Source organism: Electrona antarctica, assembly GCF_951216825.1.
Source record: "Electrona antarctica genome assembly, chromosome: 13".
Lineage (NCBI taxonomy): Eukaryota > Metazoa > Chordata > Actinopteri > Myctophiformes > Myctophidae > Electrona > Electrona antarctica.
Genome location: NC_136794.1, coordinates 28248608 through 28273296, shown reverse-complemented (window position 1 = coordinate 28273296; position 24689 = coordinate 28248608). Strand labels below are relative to the sequence as shown.

General features: G+C 43.3%; 3 protein-coding genes across 5 annotated transcripts in view; 2 read left to right on the top strand and 1 right to left on the bottom strand.

The window, feature by feature from the left end:
- Positions 1-14600, top strand: part of kif5c (kinesin family member 5C) — a gene marked incomplete at both ends in the record, with an annotated part of 90025 nt that extends 75425 nt beyond the window's left edge. The window contains one exon of the mRNA XM_079517749.1: positions 14573-14600. Within this exon, the coding sequence (XP_079373875.1) occupies positions 14573-14600 (28 nt within the window). The remainder of the gene's footprint in view (positions 1-14572) is intronic.
- Positions 1-18558, top strand: part of lypd6b (LY6/PLAUR domain containing 6B) — a 33897-nt gene extending 15339 nt beyond the window's left edge. The window contains exons 2-6 of one of the 3 annotated variants that reach the window (XM_079518404.1): positions 3329-3390; positions 14573-14702; positions 15555-15653; positions 16322-16452; positions 17522-18558. In XM_079518404.1, the coding sequence (XP_079374530.1) occupies positions 14603-14702; positions 15555-15653; positions 16322-16452; positions 17522-17707 (516 nt within the window). In that variant the 5' untranslated portion in view covers positions 3329-3390; positions 14573-14602 and the 3' untranslated portion in view covers positions 17708-18558. Of the gene's footprint in view, positions 1-3328; positions 3391-10586; positions 10731-14572; positions 14703-15554; positions 15654-16321; positions 16453-17521 lie in introns of those variants that run through there. The other 2 variants (XM_079518406.1, XM_079518405.1) reach the window with 2 other exon arrangements.
- Positions 18559-22397: 3839 nt separating this feature from the next.
- On the bottom strand, positions 22398-22811 carry LOC306934925 (signal recognition particle 19 kDa protein-like; the record flags this gene model as incomplete). The annotated part of the gene is made up of 1 exon (XM_079517748.1): positions 22398-22811. The coding sequence occupies one exon, from the start codon at positions 22809-22811 to the stop codon at positions 22398-22400; it is 414 nt and encodes a 137-aa protein (XP_079373874.1).
- Positions 22812-24689: the final 1878 nt, after the last annotated feature.

The following is a 24689-nucleotide window of genomic DNA, read 5'->3' as shown; positions in this document are numbered from 1 at the left end:
GTACAAATAGACACTTCTTGACCGCAATGCTTTTGTGTGACGCTGTAAAGTACGCCGTTAATTCACGAAAAAAAGAAACACGAAAAGTTAAAATATGAGTTTTCTACCCGACGGCAAAGAAATAATAAGTACAAGTTCAGTGGCCGATTCAGAGAATGGAATGAAAAGTGAGAAGGTACAAAGGTTGGAGTAATTTGTCTGTGGAACCTGTTCTTTTCATGTTTAATGGACTTGTTATTTCTCTCTCTAAAAAAGGTAAAGCATTTTCAGATTACTTTTACTGGATTTAAGTAGGTATGAACACCTAAGTAGGACAGAAGTTAGAACACGTTATTCCAACGATATTACTGCATGTATTTTGTGTCTGATTATCATCCCCATCCCTACTGCTCAGGAATTCCACATCCACAGCTCTTACATGCGATGGTGGCAACAAGATGACCTGATGGGTGCTTTATTTTAGAGGGAAACTTCTAAAATGCACTTATAGAGTGGTATTGTAGTAGCGAAGCCTGCAGTCATTGCTGAATTAGTACAGCTGCGGGATGGGTGGGTGTGCGTGCTAGCTAGCCCAGGCCCATTCGTTGGCTGTGACATCATGCTCACTTAGAGGGTGCTGTTATTCTGTCATTTCCTTGTCATGTTTGTTCGGAGCATAATTCAGGTTGACCTCAGACCATAATATTTACCAGGAGCAAACTGTCGGAATCCTCAAAACCCCACACCTTGCACCGGGAGCAGAAACAGGACGAGATCGCATAACAACCGCACATTACGCACTCCAATTTATTACCCCAATACATCACCTCCTATACCTGTACTTGAAATGGCCATGGGGGAAACTTAAGTCAACCTCTTAAGTGCTGCAGTACCAACAGACCAATCACCCTTGGGCATTAAATGCAAAGAAAGGGGTGGCTCTCTGACATACCACTGGGCCATTTTCGGCATTCAATGAATGGACCCAGAACAAATTTAGTGCAAAAAGGTGTTTCCGCTGCCTTTTCATTTGAGTGATGTCATTTGGGTTGTCATCGCCAAACAATGCAGATAATGATGTAGCAGAAGGGTTGCATGTGGGACAGTGGGAGTAAAGCCTGCTTATTACTTCTGGGTGGCAATGGAGTCTGTATGTGTTCACATTACGGTACGTGATAGTTCCAGGAGAAGCAATCTGTAAAAGATGCGTTTCACCGGCACGCCAAAGGCAGCTTACCCGAGCACCGAAATATGACATGTCGTGCATGAGAAGGACGTGTTTGTCCTGACTACATTAAAGCACCGAGTATCGGAGCCCGAAGTGAAGGATCTTGTCATCCACTTAGAAAACAAACACACGGTATGTCACAACGCTTGAGGAGCATCTGACTTCACACACACACCTGTCCCAAAGTAAAGCAACAACAACACCTAGTAGGACCAGTGGTTCTCAACCTTTATAGGCTGCGGCCCTCCAAAATAATCATATTTGAAATGCATGGCCACCCCCACCCTGATTACATGCACTTGGAATTAGGAGTTGAGCCAGTTTGACTCGGTTCCACAGATACATATTGTGAAAATAGCAGATCTACAAGCTCATCACAACGCCTCATGTTGCAAGGCGATGTGAGACGTATTTTCCAAAAAAAAATCCTCAATCAATGTGTACATTGCAACTATATATCCATTATATGTCATCTATATGTTAATAACAGTCGTAGAAAGTTAATGACCATACATTCTGGGAGGACGGTCTTTGTATGTGTTTATTGAGTCTTCATTCACGGTCATACCAATGGCAAGCTGCTATGGTGACTGATTACAATACATTGTATATTTTTTGATTGTTTTTAAATGTGTTATTAACTTGTTTCCTTCAATTTATTCGATATTTTGGGGGTCTTTTCCGCCTTTATGTATGGTACAGTACATAGAGACAGGAAATGGGGAGTGACATGCAGCGAATCTGCTGCCAGGCTTCAATGCCTACAGTATGTGGTATGTGCCTTTACCACTTGGCTACTGGCTTTGCTTTCTGGCTGCCCAACTGAAACATTTGAGTATTGACTACCTTTAGACCCCATTTGAGCTCTTAATTTTCTATGCTCAATGCTACGGTAGACAGTAAAAACATTTAAAAGAATTCTAAGAATGACACATGGATTGATTTAAATCCTGTTTGCTTAATTAGCATTTCAAAGACTCCAGGAAGAGCAGTAGATGCAATATTTAGTGACTTGGAGAGAAGTAAAAAAGATGAAAGATAAGTGCTCTTGCTGTGGGCAAATGGAAATTACCAAAGACATACCTTGGATTTCTGAAAAGCTTCAGAAAAGGTACTAGCCCTTCTGCACAGAACTAATTTGTCACACTTCATTTGCTGTGTTTACCATATTCTCTGAATCTCTCACGTGCACACGGGCACTTTAACTTTGTAGTAGGCCCCTGAGCTACGCGCTATGTGTAGCCTGACGACTTCTGGCCTGCATTCAAGTGGGTGAATGAATGAATGAAAGAAAACGGCGAACTCCATTACACACAGTTTATTTTGTATATTGTAGCTACAGTACACAGAACTTTCACAGAACTGGATCTGACTCTGAAAACAAAATGTTTTACTTGTGTATTAATTCATACCTTGAAAATGAACATACTGTAGACCATAAGCAGATGTTATTGCCTTCTTGAATACACAGGAGTCAGGACCACAAGGGAAACGAGCCCTTAGGGCTTTTTGTGTTATCCTTTTAGAGCCGTTGTATAATCGTACGGTGCCACTGTACTATTTGCAAACTGTTAATAAAGTATTCAATCAATCAATTGCTCTCACTGAGCTACTGTTTATTCAAGAAGCATCATCACAGTCTAGACATCTTGTACCATGCAGCCCTCAGCTGAGTACATCATTGCCCCACCCCCATGAGCGCGCACGCACGCACACACACACACACAGCATTATCTTATTATCTCGCTTGTTGGTCAATGGATGTCCTCAGTGCTTTACGACCTGCGTGTTCTGTGTTGCTCTGACTGAGAGCCATTGTCCAATAACAGAACAACTCACTCTCTCACAAAAAGAGCCATAAAGGCCCCAAGAAGGGCCCTGGGTTTATACTTGTAGGACCAAGGGTTTATGATGGGCCTAGCCCACTGGCCCCCCTACCCCCCTCCTCCCCCAAGGCCATTTCCTGCTCTGGGCTCATCCAGTCAGTGCGAGAGAGGATGAGTTGGTTAAAGAGCAAATCAGCAGAGGGAGCGGGAAGGCCTCGTTGTTTGGTAAGGAGGTTTTTTACAGTTGGCTGGGATACTTTTCTCATCATCGTCGCCTTCTTCTTTTTGTATGTAGAAAGAGACGACTGAAGACCCAGTCAGACAGACAGCTGTAGGATCCCTCCAGGAACTCTTAAGGTACGTTATGCTAGTGATTCTGATTCTCACTTTTTCATCAACATGAAAAAGTGGCCACACATCACAACTTGATGTGTGGACCTCATTCTGAAAATGTTTTGTGCCAGGGACCCCTAACATTTTTGAGAATTTGCAGGAAAATTCTAAAATAGCATATGAACCTCCAGGTCCTCTGCGCCCACTTTGAGAAACAACTGCTCTAGTACTGTTTTCAAATGTGACCGATTGGTTCACCCGGCCCAGAAAAACTATGTGCCAGATTTCTGCCACACTTTTGAGCTGTGCAATTTTTCGAGGAAAGACTATTTAAAACACCTGGACCTGGGTGACTGACACCACTTTGATGAGCCCAGGTGAGACAACATATTTTGGATGTTTGGTGCTCGGTGGCACATCAGCATGACGGAGAACATCCTCTCAGCACCCTGGCACACACACACAGCCCTTAAGGCAGAAGAGGTAGTACTAGTCACCCCTATCGGAACTCGTGGTGGGGACCAAGTGATCACGGCCCACAGGAAGGAATGCGCTGGCTGGCTATTAGGATGGTCCATTAGGACGAGGAGGGCAGCTGATCGGGTTACAGTGTTTGTGTGTGGACTGTGGAGCCTCGGCAGGGCAGCTGACTGGAGAGATGGGGCTCAAAGGGATGCGTTACAGTGTTTGTGTGTGGACTGTGGAGCCCCGGCAGGGCAGCTGACTGGAGAGATGGGACTCAAAGGGATGCCATGGAGGCCCTCCACTCAAATAAAACTCCCACCGGAGGCCCAACTTCAAACAAACAAGAGGAGCTCTGGAAAATTAAACGATCTGTTGCCTCTCTGAACGAACGTGGTGCTTAACGCTGTACCACTTAAAACTGGGAAGGCATCTGACTAATTAAGCGTGTGTCGTTTGTTCCATGTCATGTCCCCGGGAGCAAGAGCAAACATGTACAGTAACTTAAGCAGCAACACACAGAAAGTAAAGTACACACACAGGAACGTGGAGGCGAGCTACAGTATAGGGCATAAGCCCACGTCAAATACAAGAGACAGCTGAAAAAGACACTTACCTTTGGGTGACAACTGATGATATTTTCAAACATACAAACTGGGGCTCTTAACTCCTTAAGCCCTGTAGTATTTAAAGAGATTTACAAGCTCATTCAGCATGGCAATGCAATGAGTTGTGAGATTGACTTTTCTTGTGTTTCTGGTGTTTTCATTAGAGCACCTAGCCTGGAACTTTCAACAGAAGAGAACAAACATGGTAATCTAATCGCTCAAAACCTGTGATGAAATCTGGTAGACACTTTACAGATATTTAATTGTCTGGAGAAATATTGCATAGCTAAAAATTTGGCAGAAACTGGCACATAGTTTTTCAGTTGGGCGAACCAACTATCAGTGACATTTGAAAACGGCACTAGAGAATTCCTAAAAACCCAGTTTTATTTCCCTGCTTTTATAGGCTTCCGCATACTAAATGTGTGACTTATGCATCATGCAAGCTAAGGCTGGATTTGTGCACAGTCAGCTCTGCCGCCCGCACTCTATTGTTCGAACGGGATCACTCATCTCCATTCACTCTCCCCTGGGGACAAACTCCCGCCAGCATCCTGTGAAGCCTATAAAAACTGACTTAAAATGTTTCACCTACTTCACAATTGGCCACAGCTAAGAATAGACATGTGGGATATGTGGTGCTGTAAAGGTATAGCTCTCCACCAAACAGATTTCTACAGAATGGCAGTCGAATGAAGCCAGGAGATCAGTTGGTTGGAAGATGTGAAAAGTTGTTGAATGCACCTGAGAGCAAACACTGACGGTGCTAAAAATACCCGATGGCTTGATGTATTTTTTCAACAACAAGCCCGCAGCGCTTCCATACAACTTGCGGCTCTGACGCGACAGTGTACCCACCCCCCAGTCAACAGCAGATTATCGGCAACAGACACTTTCCAACACTTACCGACGACTGTGCATTGGAGAACTGTCATTTTAGACATTCAGGTACCTTCCAGCCATCAAGGCGTCGCCATCACCGATCAACCACACACAAGCTGTGCTGCTGCTGCCAGTAGCCTAATACAGTAGTTCAAACTTGTTTATGCCAAGGACCCCCAAACTTGCGAACCAACCATTTTAAAATATATGCCATAGACCCCCATATAAGAAGTTTTGACGGTATAGCAGTCATTCTCAACCTTTTTAATTTCAAGGACCCTCAGTTTGATATGCATTATTAGACCACAGAACAGACCCCTTTTTGATACCATTTTAAATCTCTGGACAGTGAGACCCTGAACACCATCTCTGCTTCTGTGCCATTTCTGCTTCTGTGCCTGTTGCATCTCCTCTCTCACCTACAGTCTGATGACAGCTCTCTTGCCAAGAAAACAAGCCATAAATCTGTCATTTATATCGCCCACAGCACGCAAAACTGGTAGATGGCTGCAACATAAATATGAGGCTTGGTTAACGTTTCTAATCACCCTTCCATCTCTCTTCGTCTTACTCTGTTGTTCGTACACATGTGCATGTGTCTAAATATTAATGCCGGCCGCCGCCAAAGCAAGCGCAATAAGGAAGGGGAAAAACGCCACAAACACCTTATACCGTCTGGTTCCTTAACTGATTGAGCCGCCATAAACTGTAATTAAGCTATCATTTAACTCAAACCCCACAGGCAGCGTAATGATGGATACAGGTAGGTGACACTGACATACAAATAAGGCTCAGTCAGTTTAATTACCATACTGTAGCAATTATAGGAATCGTTCCAATCAAAATAAAAGCAGGAATGAGTTGTATGCTGGTTGGTCAGTGGCCACATCCCTTCAGATTAGGCTTGCTCCCCTCTTGTGAAGTTGCTGAATTGGAACTGTGTGCGAGAATGCTGCTTGCCCTTGGGTATGGGGGTGTGTGTGTGGGGGAAGGGGGGGGGGGGACAGCGTTCATGTGGTGAGTTTGCATTCCCAGTTTCTCCGTGGATACCACTGAGCTACTCATTATCGTACTGTGTAACATTTACCACCCCAGAGTCAGTTTATCTAGCAGTTTGCTGTGAACGACTCAGGGTGTGGACTTGAAAAGAAAAGAAAGTGTCTGTGCGGTGAGACCAAGGTTGTTGTTTTTTCTTTGTCTCTTTTTCCTGTTTGTTTTTCATTCCATAATCTCGACACTGGTAAAACTGTGCAGACTGGCTGTGAGTTTTGACAGTTGCGAATGCCTGCAGGCCAAAGTGTGTGTGTGTGTGTGTGTGTGTGTGTGTGTGTGTGTGTGTGTGTGTGTGTGTGTGTGTGTGTGTGTGTGTGTGTGTGTGTGTGTGTGTGTGTGTGTGTGTGTGTGTGTGTGTGTGTGTGTGTGTGTGTGTGTGTGTGTGTGTGTGTGTGTGTGTGTGTGTGTGTGTGTCCACAAGAAAAGAAAAAGTGAAATCTAATAAGTTTGTTGAGGTTTTCAAAGTGATACGTTTCTTGTCATTATCTAAAGAAAAAATAATGTGTGATTGAGTGATGAGTGATTTATGAGGGTGTTCTTGGATTTGATGCTAGGTGGGCCTTTATTGCAGGTTTAGAATTGTGCCTCTCAGCGTGTACTGCAGCAGGTACATTCTGCAGGTGATGCTGTAAATTCTCACAGCTTTGGTGTTTAAACTACGTGCGTGTGAGGATAGGAAATGCTCTTTGGTTTACTGTGTGAGCCCCGAGGGAGCTGTGGGAACAATGGGAGAGTATTTGACTTAGATGGAGGGCTCTGGGCTCTTCCTTTTTCTGATTACAGCCCTTTGCTTCCATTCGACTCACTATTAGTTACTCAAAATGATTAATTGTGGCCATTACTGTAAGCATTTTTCTGATTTACTGTTTCTGTTCATGTCTCACAGAAAGCCTAATGGGCCACTCCTCTTTACTATGGTGAATAAGGATCCTGTGTGTTGGCTGACAAGCTGCATACACTGTATATATTATACACGGACTGCAACATTCCAAAATCCATTGATGGATGCAGATTAGTGGGAAAAGTACTTAAAAAAAGAAAGCAAAGGTATCAATACTGCAATGTAGAAACACTGTTACAAGTAAAACTCTGGTAATCAAAATGTACTTGAGTAAAAGTACAAAGGTAATGGCATCAACATATACTTATTAAGTAAGTAGTGAAAGTAAAAGTAATACAGAATGTCCAGTTTCACAAGGTATCATAATGTATAAAAATATAAAAATCTTTTGAAAATGGCATTTTATCTACAAGCTTGTTCATCTGCATTTTCAAATTGTCCAGAGTTTAAATAGGGCTGAAGTGGTTAATGTACACTATGTTTTGTATACACTGACACCACGCTAGACAGGAACGCCCAAAAACGTCACATCCGGTTTTAGCCTGGGGTAAGAATTTTCTATGGCTGCCAATGCAACTTGGTCCAATACGGACAAACATCTATGCCGATGCTATCTAACTTGCGGAGGTAGCGTGCCTTGTCCACGGGCAACAGATCTTTCAACATATGGCATTGCAAATACGTTTGATAATCGCTACTCTGCTCAATATTGTTTTTAAAATGCCGCAAATTGCATTGCAGTAAACGAGAGCAAATCACAACTTCCCCCGGGGGTGGGCGGAGTCACAGTTTTAGGCGCTGATTACGCGCCGTGGTGTCAGTGTATTCAAATCTACAAAGTAAGTAGTAACTACTACGCAATTAAGTAAAAAGGTTCACGAGAAAAGTAGCGTTCTCCACTTTTGTTAACTCCACAAACGAAGCATCCACAGGCAGGCCTACAGCTGTGTGAAGAAGCACGGGGGCAATTTGCAACCCGGACCAGCTAGCAGAGCAGGAAGCTAAAGCCAGCCTTAAATTAAAAGCTGAAGAAACATCAGCCCTGGTTTAAATCCCCCCCCCAACATGCCGGGGGTTTGTTATCGGGCCCAGGTGCTGCGTGAACCGAGCCGGCCGGGCGGGCAGGCAGGCAGTCAGGTGCTCCGGCTGGAATGTGTTTTTTTCCCAGACATGGCATCAGAGTCTCCGCGGAACTTCCACACAGAGAGCTCGGAGTGCATTAAAACCTCTGCAAAATCCAATGAGTGCAGTGCGCGCTGCGGGAGCCCCGCTGTTAGGCCACATGAAAGTGATTCCAATCCACTCCACGGCCCTTCCTTCCTCCGCTGCCTGACTCGTGGGAACTGGAGCCCGATGCCTTCGTCCCAGTGAACCGTTGCCAGACTTTGTGAGGGAAAATAAACAACCAGGTCTAGGAAAACAAGACTATTTTGCCAGGCCACATGAGCACTTTAAACCTATATACTGTATACATCGGCTATTTGAAAATAGCCGATCTACAAGCTCACAACGCGATCAGCTATAAAAAAAAATCTTGAATGAAATGTGGAATATTTGGACGATTCTTAAAGCATTCTAACAACATATCTGGTACGGGGTTCCCTGGCACTAAACATGATCAAATGGGGGGCAAATGCATATTTGAGACATTTAATATTTTTGAGAACCACTTGCTTAAACAACCTTTAGGAAGCAAGCTCAAATTAGAAACTACACTTTAGAAACTAGCCCCCCCAAAAAACGCAACCCGCAACTACTGTACCAATTTTTCTAAGCGTGTCAAGCGGCTTTACAGAAAAAGAAGCCCAAAATCACTTATAATAAGCGGACATGGCAACACTGTCCCAGTTGCCTACAGGAGGAAAGCCCTGCTGGTTCAGGAGATGAAAGGGAACGGCGTTCTAAAAATATGCAGTGTTGATGTTGCAGGCAGCGAAAACGTGTTATTTCCAGAGAGATAAAATTGGAGCTTGACATTTACAGTATGTTCTGGCCTAACTGAAGTCGGGTTTAAAATATTTTTTTGAAAAGGAAAGCTATTGGTAATTTAGCCAACTAGTAGTGAGATCCATTTCCTTATCCGAGGTACATTATGTAGGGTTGTCCTAAAAAGAATAGCTATATCAGGCACGTGGTGTTTGTATTTGATTTCAGCTTGATTTATACTTTGTTGGGTGCCGGTTGTCCTGTGCAGATTTACAAGCTCACAACGTGTTGTGATGATGGTGACATCATGTTACGGGACATGTCTTTACCTCAGGTACTTACTTACCATACCGGATAGATGTAATCCGGTACTACCAAATATCTGTGTGTATGTATATATATATATATATATATATATATATATATATATATATATATATATATATATATATTCCGCCTTGCTTCCCCCCTTCTTCTTCCCTTTCTCTTATGGAAATCACAAACATTGTTTTACACCCCGTGATGTCAGATGTGACAATAAAGCTGATTATGTTGTGAGCTTGTAGATTGGCAATCTTTGTGGGGGGGGGGGGGGGGGACACCATCGTACGACAAAGTATAAATCGGGCTTTAATGCAGCGGCGTGGAACTGGCGTGGTGTGTGAATTTCCCAGGTCTACCCGAGTTTGAGGTCAGAGAAGCCCTGCCTATCGTATCGCTGTGATTTTATTTTAGTGTAACCAGGTGTGCACAAAGCAACAGCTAATGTGTCTAGTGGTGGATTTTCAAGTGTTTGTCGACAGATTTCTTCATACTCTAAATGAACTGATAAAGGCTACCGGTGGGTGTCCCTATGTGACCCGTAGTTCATGTGACTAGAGTCAATATTGCAGATAGGAGACACGGAGAGATAAAAGCTGCAGTTTGTTTCCCAGGGCCTGCTGCGGCCTATACCTGCCCTCGGCACAGTTGTTAAGAAGGGGCAAAAGTCTTGTGTCATATCCTGACAGACCAAGAAATCTCCATGAAACATGTTTAGTCTGTGTTTTTTTGGCAATATCCGCCTTAAGAGCTCTGCACCAAGGAAGTCGGGTGGGAGGGACACTGTGTCCCTGTGTCGTTGTGTTTGAGAATGTTAATGAGGTTAGTCGCGAATTGGCTTGCACCACCTTGTTAAAAAGTGGCTGTTCCCACACAGTAGCCCCCATCTGTTGACCAATAACGTCGCTGCTCCATGAGCAGGAAGTTGGGGGTGGTGGTGGTGATGAGAGGGACAGAGGGGAGGTCTTTGGGAAATCACCTCTTCTTGGTTCTTCTGTTTCTTACCCAGGAATCTGTCAGACAGTCCACACCACACAAGTGGCCTCACTCACGGCTCCCTGTTGTTGAAACAACATGTTGAGGAACTTGAGGGGATTCAAAAAAAGATCTACATTTTAAGTCAAAGGCATGCCTTGGCTAAACATTCTGCAAATGAATGTGACTTTTAAAGAATCATTGTGTTGCAAAGTTTCAAGAGCTTTTAAGCCCTGCTTTAGGATTTCCTGTCATCATCCACTTCAGGACATGACATAGGCTACTGTACAGTACTGGTAAGTCATTGCAAGGGAAAGTTGGTTATTTTAATAGGGGAAAATACGATACCTAACTGTGATATCCATGCTTAATTACCACTTTTTGACCGTTTTTATTAATGTAAAAAAAATTGTGGCATATTTAGGTTATTTTGTGTACAGATTAGTTGTTTTTGAGTATGCATAGCTTATTTGTGCAGTATTCCAAAGATTGTACTTTAACCAACTGCTATGGTTTTCTTGGCATACTTAAGCTGTTTTGTCTTGTTTTAATCATGGAATATATTCTTTGTGGCATTACGCCACAAAGAATATACGCACGTGCGTGCGTGGGGTGCAGTGATTAACCTTGCTAAAACGTGCTATTTTTTAATTGAAAAGTAACCGTTTTGGACATTTCTTTGGATGAGGTTTCCACCCGACAGAGACGATAAGGATGAGGGCCTGTGCTCTCAAACAGGGACCAAAGCAGCTAGGAAAGAGCTGGGTCACACGGCGGGTAACATCAACAAAAAACGTAATTGGTTGTAAAGGTCATTACTGACATTTCGACAGCACAGTGTGTCCTTCAGAGTGAAAGTGTTAATAGTGTGTTTGTAGTGGAGGTGCTAGACCAGACAGAGGAAGCGGTGGACTCAACACCCGCATGGCACCAGGAGGATGACTTGTCTCATGTGAATCCCTGTCTCCATGTTCTCGTGGCTTACCGTCTTATCTTTTACAGTCTTCACATCGTCTCCACACACACTGTGCACTGTGTGTGGAGAATTTTGCAGAATTCACGTTTGAAACCCGTTAAAGACCTGAGGTCGATTCTACAAATGCCTTCTAAATCAAACCCAAAATCATATGTATTTGGACCCACATCTCAAAAATGTTGTGCCAGGGACCCCCCCTACTAGCCCCTAGCAGATAAGATTTGTGTAAATCATTACACTTGGGTTAGGGTTATTTCCTCAAGCTCGTGTATCTGCTATTTATTTTTATCGATAACGCTGTTCTAAATCCTAAGAGTTTTCAGTAAAACGTATGTTCCTATATATTATATACCGGCTAAAATGACACGGGTGCTCTCCCGATTTGAACGGGTTAAGATGCCATTCTTTGAAGTGGCGCCTCCATTCCGTATAGCATTGTCATTGTTTTCAATGAGTCCCCGGCGGCAGTCTGAGGGACAGTTGCGGCAGCTAAACATAGCTCGACACAACAAGCACATTGCATGTTGACACAACAAGCACATGCATGCCCCGGCGCATACCTCCAGACACCAGGTCGGTGAACCCAAAGCCCACTGAACACGCCGTCAAGCCCCCTCAAGGATGTCGTAGAGGTGTCAAATGTTTATTTGCTCAAAAGGCGGAGGGGTTTGACCGGCCCTGCCCCTCACATAGGCCTGTGAGAAGTGTGGCCGGGTTTTGTTGTGACTGATGATGGATGGCCCCGGCTTACTTAGCGGTTGGGGTTTTGTAGAATAGGAGAGATAAAAAGTTTTGTGTTTGGACTGGAGACACTGATTCGGCATCGGGGTCAGTCACGGCATTCTGTGGTTTCCATGACCCTCAGCGGTGGTTTATCTGAGGCGGAACAGGTGACTGTTGACTCGGCAAACAACGTAAAGACATGGTCATTTTGTGTCCTCCGCACACATACTGAGCTCATTAGTATCCACACTGTTGTTGTGTAGTCACATCTACGTTAAACCATTTAAACACTATACTTTAGTTGACTAATACTCCTGTTTTCACTCTGTGGTCAATATCTCCACTGCAATTTTAGCCCCAGAATATAGGGACGCTACTTCCAGTGGTTAAAGGAGTAGTTCACCCAAAATAAATATTTATTTTCTATCAATTACACACTCCATGAAGACTTGAATTCATGGATATTTGTTTGTTTTTGTCGCATTCCTAAGCCAATCATTTGATAACCGGTAATCATCAGGAGACTCAGTAGGAAACTCTTTGGGTCATAAAGTTATTGGCAAAAAAAACATCTCCATGAATTCAAGGCTTCATGGCGTGTGCAATTAATAGAAAATATGTAATTCTTTAGGGGTGCTCCTCTCAATGCCAAAGCATGGGTGTCTTGTATAACTGCTGTTTATCTGCCTGTGTCTGACACGCAAGAGGATGGCATGACAACGCAGATTCGTCACACACCTTGTTGATTCGGTCACCCCGCTGCATATTTGAGTCATCCCACCACAGGGCATGGTTGTCTGGAACTGAAGGCCCCATACACGCACCTCAAAAAGACTTCTCTTTATGTAAGCTGACAAATGGAGCCATTTAAGTTTAATTTAATCTGAAAAATAATTATGTACCGTGTTTCTGCTCTCATCGCCACACACTCTTGTGACTCGTGATGGTGTGGAGTCTCTCTGTTTTCTGTGAATCTGATGCCAAAGTCTGAAACACTTATCTGAAAATCTGCCGTTTGACTTGTGATACTCAATTAGAGATGACTTAGTTAGTTTTACATCAGCGCTGACCACTTTTCTTCTTTCATTTCCCTCTGTGTTGGAGAGTTGAGGGGGAGATGGGTCTAAATTAAGCCTAATGCTACAACGGTGTCTCTTGTCTAAAATAATAGATTTTTGTCAGGAGACACCGTTTTGCGATGGAGTAATTATTTCAGAAGAAATGCAGAAAGCCCTGAGGGGCTATTTTCAAGTGTGTTCAGAGAGCAAAACTACTTGTGAATATCTCAAGCTCTTCAGTTTCGTTCATTTGCACGTGCTGTCGTGTCTCCCGATTTCTGCAATTACCCTCACTTACCTGCCCACCCGGTAACCTGACCATCACTTACCTGCCCACCCGCTCACCTGACCCTCACTTACCTGCCCACCCGTTCACCTGACGTTAAAGGTAAAATGCCCCTCAAAGAAAGTCAAAGTTCAGACTGAGGTCCAGTCAAAGCTCCAGTGAGACCTGATCCTCTTTGGAACTTCCAGAGGTCATGACCCCACGCCCCCAGCGCCATATGACCCTTAGAAGCGGCTAAAGGTGATAAGGTCAGGCAATTTGAATACCGTGCTGCTATTTAATACTACACTGTTACTGGAGCTGATTTCAGGTTGTGGTAACGGGAGCCTAAATTATAAACAGTTTAATGAACACCCTTAACTACTTTCAACGTGGTTCAACCTGGTGAAATGGCAAAGATAGCATATCTACAAGCTCACAAAGATAGCATATCTACAAGCTCACAAAGATAGCATATTTACAAGCTCACAATGTACAACAATGTGTTCTACAATGAAGTATATCGTCTCTGTCGGGTGGATACCCCATTTTGTCCAAAACTGTTTACTTTTCAGGAAGTATCAAAAGAATGTATCTTCGCACCATGTTTCGAGCTTCCGGATCAAGTGGGATATTAACTTATCCCACATAAAACAATATATTCAATATTGGTATTCAATTGACCATTGTTTGCAACCCGTCATGTCGGTTTATTGTAATTGTTCATGTAAACTGTAAAAAGTGTCCTGTAAGTCCATATGGGCTGGGCTTCTTCGGAAGCATGACACTTAAATAAAGAATCAATCAATCAATCAATCAATCAATCAATCATATAACAATATAGTGGTTAAAAGAGGTTAAAAGAGGTTTCTGCCCGACAGCAACACTATTGGTTAAAAGACTCAAATGTTGGTTCCCGTCCCCTTTCATCAATTCTAGAGCCTAACTAATGCCAGATTTTTGGGTTCGATCCTGATTTTGGAGAGTCCTATTATCCGTGGTGACCGATATTTTGTCACAAACGATTGCCTCTCTTGCAGCATCATCACAGCTAACAGTGATGAGGGTTTGTGGTGTCTGAGTGTCTCTGATGTGTTTTATCCCTGTGTGTTTCAGGTCTGTTGATGATTGCGTCGATGACTGAAGATGCACGTGGCTGCTGTTCATCTCCTGGCTCTGGTGGCCATATGGGACACAGTGAAGAGCGACCGCATCAACTTCTACAATGTTAGACCGGCAGTGGATGGTATGGCTGACTTTCTTAACAGTTTGATGCATCATAAATAGATATGTCATGCAGCCAATGTGTCTTGATTTGAACACTAGGTAGATTTATTGATGGTACACAGTAGAGAGAGAGACAGGAACCAGGTAGAGAGACCAAAGTGACACGCAGCAAATGTTGTCAGACTCGGGATTTGAACCTGCAATTTGCTGTCAGGCTACATTCGAGCATGTATGCACCTTAACCGCTAGGCCATCATGATTCGGTGCCCTCAAACTTTAATCAAATCTAAGTTAAGATATTTTTTCCCCATTTTTATCCTGTTTTGTATGTGTCTAGTATGGAGTTAACATTACTCTAACACAGGGGTTCCCGGACATGCTTTGGCAATGTCTCGGGACCCCCGCCCCGCCCCCTCCCGACCCCCAATATAAATGGACTGCTACAATAACCTTAATAATAGAGACAATACACCATAAATAAATACTGAAACCAGATATAATCATTAGGGAAGGTGTATGCATGTACTATGTGTACTATATGTAAACTCTTCATTTAAGGTTTTTTTTTTTTAAATAATGTGGGGACCCCCCAAAATAATTTGGCGACCCCCCGAGGGGTCGCGACCCACGGGTTGAGAACCCCTGCTCTAACAGACCCCCAGGTGTGGTTAGAATAGGTGCGGCTTCAGTTCAGGTGGATCACCACCCACCTGAATACCATGCAGGCATGCTTAGGTCAAACATAAGATGGTCTAGGACTCCAAAATCAGGCTCTAATCATGATGCGATAACATTGAGTACTGTTGTCTGACATAATAGAAATACTTACTGTCTTAGAGATGTCATGGTTGCCTTGCTTTGCTCTCCACAGCCACTCCTTTCCCAAAGAGTTTCAAGTGCTTCACCTGTGAGCGAGCTCACGATAACTACAACTGTAACCGCTGGGCGGAGGACAAATGGTGTCCGCAAGGTGAGGGAGTGCTTTCTGTCACGCACACACGCAGGCAGGCACACACTCACACACACACACACACACACACACACACACACACACACACACACACACACACACACACACACACACACACACACACACAGAGTCAGATATGTGCTGGCTACTGTATATAGCATGGGAATGGGCAGTAATGTTTTAGATTTTTAAAGGCTCCCATCCAACCAAATGGGCACAAACGTAGCCTATGGGTACTCTGAGAACAGGCACAACGGGTACTCTGACACAGCAAATACAACAACAACGGATATTGCATTAACTCGCAGTGCGAGGCGCTGTGAGCTTGTAATTCGGCTAGATGTGTATCTGTGGAACCGAGTCAAACTAAATGTAATGCCTACAATCACGGCCTGAAAAGGTTTGGGAACCCTTGGAACTACATATGTAACATACATATGTATATATGTACACACGTAGGTTAGAACTGAACACAGACAAAATATGGCACAGCTGATTCTTTTAAACCGTATTGTCCTGCTAACCCCCTAAACAGGCACTGATGATGATCATGAAGAATATTTATGTAAAAATGGAGACAAATCCTGTATCCAGTCATTCCAGTCAGTACAGAAATGAGAGAGATGTTTAAAAGTATCTCACCCCCACTTTTTGTTCCTTTTACATAGATACTCAGTTCTGTATGACGATCCATCACTTCAACAATCATGGAAAAACCAAGTTCGTAACTAAAAGATGTGCCGTTCGTGATGACTGCCAGATGTCAGGCTGCAGACGCCACAGGGACAGTGGACACACAGTAAGTCTGAGCCTGTACAAATAAATATTACAGTTTGACTGATATATCCACTTGTAGCAAGTCTGTATCCCTCCAATACAGGGACACAGGTTATACGTATAATAATAATAATAATAATGAATAATAATATTGTTTGAGTCATCCCACCACAGGGCATGGCTGTGGACTCCTAGGTTCACGTGTTGTTTTGTTGGTTTGTGTGTGTTTAGCCTCTACTCCCTCCTGTTGTGACTGATTCACAGTGTGACTGAGTTCTTGTTGTCCTAGTATAGTCTTCTTTGTCTTGTCATTATGTTTTTCTCTTTTTCTCCTCCTTGTCTCTTTCTTCAGACTGTGCCCCAGGGCAGTGTAATAACTGGATGGGGGGGGGGGCGCACTACAAATACCAAACCTATGACCTATGGTCCTCCTGTTTTTTGTCATTGTATATTTGCGCATACGTGACATTTGTCCTCTGCATTTACCCTTCTTATAACTACTAGGAGCAGTAGGCAGCCATTAGTATGGCCCTTAAGGACCAGTTAGGGGTTAAGTATCTTGCTCAGGGACACATTGGACACATTTCTGAGGCATTGCCCACATTACCCACATTGTTGTGGGTTTATAAACACATGTATTGTAGAGATGCTGTCTTGACAGAAGAAGCTCTCTCCTGACTGAGTGAGTGTTTGAGTTAGGTGTGACTGGTCCGCACACCTGTTGTAATCATCCATTCCCCACAGAGGCCAGATAGTTTAGTTTGGATTCAGGACGGGGGCGTGACTTCTTAAATCGACCATCACCCACACAGCACACACACCACGTGGCCATTATTTGACTTTAGTTTTTTGATGACATCGGTATCTGTAAAAATGTTCGAAGATAGCGAATCTACAATCTCCCAGCACCTGAGCTTACATTGGTGATTGGTGGTTTAGTATTCTCTGAAATCGGCATTGATTAGACTCACAAATCTGCCATCAGACGGGCTTTAATAAAATATGCACAATGCACTGTTAATTCTGTTCTTCTCTTCTCTTCTCTTCTCTTCTCTTCTCTTCTCTTCTCTTCTCTTCTCTTCTCTCTACAGGAGTGTGTGTCTTGCTGTGAGGGGATGATCTGCAACGTGGAGGCCCCCACCAATCAGACAAACGCAGTGTTTGCACAGACACAAGCATCATCCAGCAGCTCGACCTCCACCGTACAGCAGAGGAGTCGTCGGGCCTGGTTGACCCTAGTGACTCTGGGACTGAGCCGATGGCTCCTGTTGGTGTGACTCAACCAGGGGAAGAAGGTTGCTGGCAAACCTTTTAGCGAGATGCCTCACTGGGGGAAACAACCCCACAATGACTGGCAAACGTGTTGGCAAATCACGTGTGTCTCCCAATAGATGCGAATGACCAAGCACAGTAGACATTCAGACGGTTGCTACCTTGTTCACTTGGACATTATGCTATTGTCCTGAACACAACAGTATTATGAAGACAAGCCGTATAAACACCTGTCAAGTGGAACGTGGATGGATTTGACTGGAATACGTACAGCATGACAATGTCAACTCCAATGGAGTTATTACAGTGTGACTCACTGTGTTGATGGTGCACGGAGCTCACCGTGTTGACGGTGTAAAGGCGTGTTTCTCAACCTGTGGGTAAGGATAAAAACTGGTCAGACACTGGGGTTTAGAACCACTGGTGTAAAGTAGTGCAAGGAAAATGTTCCCAAACCCTTCCAAGCATGTGGTTGGAGGAGCCGTCCGTACTCCGGTGTATACCTGCTTTTACGCGTCCCTAAAACATTCTGTAGGATTATTAATGGACTGGGGAATGTTAATAATGTGTTTCTCTTTTTGGGATCACACACACCCTATAGCGAAAACGTCAATTATGGCAGAAATGATAACATAAACACACATACTGGACAAGAGATGTAAGTGATGAGTCAGGCTTTCAAATTGTGTTGTGACAGAAAGAATATGGCACTTACTGTACAGTATGATGATGATATTGCCATTATTATATCCTAATATACCTTATGTAATAGATGTTTTGCACTTGAATGCCTTCTACCCCTTTTTTATGTAAGATTATTTGATTTTAAACATTTCAATAAATTTGAAAAAAATGATTTGATTGTTCTTATATATTATTTTGTGCAGTATTTTGAGTGTAAAAGAGGGAGTCAAAAGTGTTTATGACTCTGGTGATGTTTGTAAGCAGTCTTTCTTAAAGGGGAATATGAGTGGTATTCCCCTTTAACCCTTTAAGACCTGAGACCGATTCTACAAATATTTTCTAAACGTTTTCTGAAAAACATACGTTACTATAAATCAGTGGTGCTCAAACTATTTAATGTCAAGGACCTCCAGAATGAGACTCCCATCTCAAAATATTTAGTTCTATGATGGAGGAAAGAAACAAAGATTTGAGTTAAAAAATGTTCACTTACAAAAGAAAAGGAAAAAAAAATATATATATACAAAGAAAAAAAATATATATATATTCCATTTGTGAAAAATCTGCAAATATTTGAATATCCATCCATCCATCTTCAACCGCTTATCCGTAGTCGGGTCTCGGGGGCAACAGCTCCACCAGAGAGCTCCAGACTTCCCTCTCCAGAGCAACATTAGTGACTTCCTCCTGGGGGATCCCGAGATGTCCCAAGGCCAGTGAGTCGATGTGTTTCCTGCCAACTGCGCCTTGGTCTCCTCCTAGTGGGTCGTGCCTCGAGGACCTCCCTAGGGAGACGCCAGACAGGCATCCTAACCAGATGCCCGAACCACCTAACCATCTTTGAATATATATATACCGATGTGTGTGTGTGTGTGTGTGTGTGTGTGTATATATATCATTTTTTTTCCCCAAAGATTTGCACAGATTTTTCAAAAATGGCAGCTCTACAAGCTCATAGCTCGGCACAGAACTTAAGTGACACGCTATGAGCTTACGTAGATCTGCTAGTTATGACGTATAAAATAATGGCATGGATGCTTTAACGGTTAAAGGGGAAATCTACCCTAAATCGTACTTTAGGGCCTACATAGTTGTTATTCCAATGATCTTGGAAAGTTAAAGCAACATCTACAAACATAGATGTAGAAGTTGAAGGAGAATATAGTCTGACTTGATGTGACCGGACTGCATCAGAGTGTGGCAATGCTCCGCTGAGCTTGTTCTGTGTATGTTTGTCAGATAATGGAGGGGCTGCACTGACGAGGTCTCATGCTGATTGGACATCCTCAGCTTGAATCAAACACATCACAGTCTATGTGCAGTATGAAACCATAATGGCATTAGCCTATTAACTAGTTAATTTATTTCCGACTGGGGAAAAAAATGCAGATTCAAATTATGTCTTTTTTTTTCTTTCTTTCTTTAGTTGAGAACAAAGTTACAAGTATTAACCAGTGGTGTAAAGTAACTAAGCACATTTACTTAAGTACTGCACTTAAGTACAATTTTTAGGTATTTGCACTTTGTTTGAGCATTTCCAATTTCCAGTACTTTTACTTCTACTCCTACATCTCAGAGGCAAATATTGTACTTTTACTACATTTATTTGAAAACTTTAGTTACTTTGTAGATTTTCATTATTATGACAAAACATTCACTAACCACTTCAGCCCTATATAGCCTACTGTACATTTCGGCCATTTGAAAATAGCTGATTTACAAGCTCACAATGCGACGCATTGTCAAGCTTGTAGATCTGCCATTTTCAAAAGATTTGTATACATATGAAAACTTCAAATGAGACATTCTGTATAAGTACACTGTGATGCCAATACTTTTGTACTCAATTACATTTTCAATTCCGGACTTTTACTTGAGTGTTTCTAAAATACATTATTTACAGTATGCTTTTACTTAAGTAAAACATTTGAGTACTTTTTCCACCACTAAGCCTAGACAAGCCGAGCCTACTGTAGTCAGTTTTTCTGGTATCTCTTGTGAGGGTGTAACTGAATCGATTGACATGCGAGGAGTGTATGAGAACCAAATATGAGAAATATGCTCTCCCATTCAGTTGGCATACTGTACTGTATAACAGTTGGCATAAGCCAGACTAGGAAATCTAAACCTCATGACTTGTATTTATGAATGAATGTGTCATCATGTGACAAATTATGGAGTTGTTCGGCATAGACATCCATCTCCTATGACAAATGTAATGGAAAATCATGGTGACTTGACTTTATTAGTATATGGGCACCCTGTGCCTTTCATCAGCCTCATTCATTACCATTGGTTGGTTGCCTGATTGGCTCAAATAGGCTGGTTGTCTTCTTCAAGCAACGTGGATAAGCTGTCATGGCTGATCAACATCCACTCCTTTTCCCTTCTTTCCATTTCATTTCACTGTCAGGAAGAAACCTCTTATTCTAACTTTTTGTGTTACTTTTTTCATAAATGAATGCCCTACTTTATCATGAAATTTGTTATCCGCATTTGACCCATCTCTTGGAGCGGTGAGCCGCAGCGTGCGCCACGCTCGGAAATCATTAGTTGTTAGTCATTAGTTTTCTTCTCAGTCCTGGCTTTAGCCTTGGTAAGCCCTGAATTTACAGCAAAAACCTTTTCTACTTAATTAAAGACCCTTCTTTGCTCTCAATTTAATTAAAGTCGTACTATTTGTCACATACATTATTGTTTGCGAAATTTGTTCTCTGCATTTGACCCATCTCTTGGAGCGGTGTGAGCCACAGCCTTGCCTTGCTCGGGAATAATTAATAATGTACTTGATCTAACCTCCCAGTCCAACCCTTGATGCTGAGTGCCAAGCAGGGAGGCATTGGGTCCCATTTTTACAGTCTTTGGTATGACCCAGCCGGGGATCGAACCCCAACCTCCCAGTTTCAGGGTGGGCACTATAAACACCAGGCACCTTGGTGCCAATGTGAGGCACCACCTCACATTGTGCCACCATCCTACTTCTCTGGTTCAATATCTCCCTGCTGATTCAAATTGGCAGTGTTCCAGTGATACTACAGATTTATCTGCGCGAGCAAGCATAACACAGAATTTGAAATGACAAAGCCCCTGCAGCACAGCCTAAGATACAAAAAATAAATTACATGGACAGAACCCTTAAAGGTCATACTTAATAAACACAGACGTCCATACAATTAACAGGCAGACTCCCGGGTGATTAAACACCACTGAGCAACTTCCATTGAAATTAATAGCTGGGGGTGGGTTCATCCGGTCTTTAGTTATATATATAACTCTATGGAGTAAACGCCCTCATGTCAGGCATGTCCAATTATGGAGTCTAGAAGAGTCGATGACTTCAGAGTATTGCATTTCCATAGGATTTGTGGTTTTATCTAGGCTATATGTTTAGATCTGACTTCATCAGTGGCGTAACTAGACATCAGTAGGCCCCCATGCAGGCTTGTCAGCGCAGGCCCCTGACAATACCCATATATGGGCATACCCATATATGAGCACATCTCTCAGATTGGCAGTTCTGGACAACCGGATCTCCATAATGCCTAATCTAATCTATGGGCATTTCGATCGGATCGGCTGATCTGGTCAACAGCTGATCCGACCGGCGTCGACCCTCAGGTCCTCGGCGGCGCTCTCTGCGAGTATGAAGACGGTTCTTAAGATCTTTTTTGATGTCCAGCTTTGAGGGTGTGTGTAAACACAAACATTGTCCTAACACAAACATTACATGCCATTGAAAATGAATGGCCAGTGTAGCCTAAAACAGAAACATAAAAGTTAGGATGCAAATTGTGATTGGCCGGAATGAGATCAATTAAATTAAATTAAATGAAATGTTCTATTCTTCCAGCCATTTCCTGCATGGAGCCTTTAACCACTTAAGCCCCAGCATCCGTATTGTGTTACATCGCATTGTGAGCTTGTCGATCGGCTATTTTCAGTAAAGGCTTTCCCTCCACAGTAGTCAAAAAAAGAATATGGGGCTCCACTCAACTGGTGGTTAAAACATTTCTACTTCCTCTTCTTCTTTCCGGCCTTCCCCGCCGCCGCCGCCATCGCTCCTGGCTCGCTGCCCTTGTGGTGGGCTCTGCTCTTTGGGATCTTCTCCGCCACGTGGAACATCAGGTCGTCGCGCGAGGAGAACCTGTCCTGACACAGGCTGCCGTCCTCCCGCTTCAGTTGAACGCGGACCCTGCCCCTGAACTGGGCATCATTCTCCCTCGGGTGCATCTTGTCCTTCTCCACGTAGATGTTCATGCCGGCGGCCGTCAACACGTCGCTGATTTCGGCGCACGATGGATTCTCCACGGCCCTCTCCGTGGCGATCCGGCGACCCTGCGCTCGCTTCTTCTTGCTGTTGATGTACACCGGGTAGATGCAGACGAACCTGTCTTTATCGGCGGCGTTTGTAGTTAAATGTGCCATTGTTATTATTATTATTATTATTCAGTGGGCCTATAGTAGAATTGACGTGCTTGTCGTCGAGCAGAAAATGATATTTCTATGCATCTTATCTGGATCACTCTGGAATTATATACGCTAGAACTGCTCTGACGTGTCATGACGTAATATTGATGACGTGTGACTGACTTCCTTTATATGGCCGCGCTTCTCTAGTGCGGATGTAACTGACGCGTGTGTGGCTGTGTGTGTACACTGTGTTGCCATGACAACATGATCAGACGTTGTCAATAATAAGGTGTGTAGGGATTTCGTGCGTTTAAAAGTTTTACGGCCGAGCTACACCAAGCGCGTCTGCATGTAAATGCGGACATACAATTATGAGAGTGAAAGGTTATATAATGTCTGTCGGGTGTAAACAATACTGTCATGGTCGATCTTGATCCAAGGCTAGTCTAAAGCTTGGGGACTATTTTGTTGTAAACCATTTTTTAGAGAAATTAGCTCCACTGATCTCATTCAACCCAGATTCGGCACAATCCAGTTCGATTCCGGGCTCCCCCAGTGTCGAACTGTCCTGGTTGGGGTCTTGCATGGCTTCCTCTGCAATCGGTGTGTGAATGTAATGCACAATCTATGTAAGGCGCCTTGGATAAAGGCGCTATACAAATGCACCATTTATAGGCCTACCATTTATTTACCACTTATAGTACCCTACCACTCTGATGAATTGAAAATAGTGGACCCTATTGTAAAGAAATAATGCTTTATGGTGTCATCCACAGTTAACAGTTTTTGTATTGAGTTGTGCTTGAAATGTACTGTAATTCTGCAAAACTTCAATCAATCAATTCAAAAGCGTGATTATGATTATGGCTGTCTGCAGTTTGTAACTGGTCCTAGAAAAGTTTGAGGCCATGTGTTAGATCATGTGTAATCATGTTGAGTTGATAATTGAATGCTTGCTGGACCATATCAGGATAGCAGAGGGGGGTTTATGGTGTGTTTTTGTCATTTCTCATTATGATATAGTGTGACGAAGGAATTATATGTATTATGTAGTTCATGGAAACTTTGTACTTGTGGGGGTTATTTAAGTATTTATTGTATGTTTTGTTATAGGTATATATCATACACTACAGTATATTTTAGAACACCCCTGTCAATGGTGCAGTCTAGCTCACCTGGGTATAAAATGTGCTACCAGTTACCAAGAGAGAGAGAGAGCTGAGGGTGAGAAGCTGGACACCACACCACCATGGTTGGGTGGTTCGGCTCATGTCATGTTTGTTATATGAAATACGCCATTTGGTTTAATACACCATACAAGTGCCTGTATAATTCCAGCCACTAAAGAAATCGTTCACACACAGATTGCACAGATGAACGAACATGTGTGGGCCAGCCGCCAGTCTGAACAGCGTGAGCTCTGTACCTGGGTCAAAGCCTGCCCACAGTAAGTACCATCTGTCTGAATAGAGTGGCATCCCAGTGACGTCAACTATGTAGGGGCTGGAGGGCTTGGGCCCCCGTGAAGAATTTGTAACTCCTCTTTTGATCATCCATTACTACTGTTATACAGGCATGTAGCGTGGATTAAATTATTGAGGGGGGGAAGCGCATTTCTGGCCGATAGGTGTGAACGGTTTTGCCGACGTGTGCAGGGGGGCGTGGCGGGCCCCCGTGACAATTATAAGAACTCTTCCACTCTGCATCACTCGCCTGGTGCATTGGAGTGGTCATGCTGGTGATGCAACAAAATGCAGGGTAGCCTACTGTATGCACTTTGACGGTTAGAAGAGGAGTGTGTGTACACTGTATGAGAATATGGGGCTGGTGAACTCCAGAGGATATTTCAACACCATCAGCTCCAAGTAAACAAGTTTGATCCAGAAGTTGATG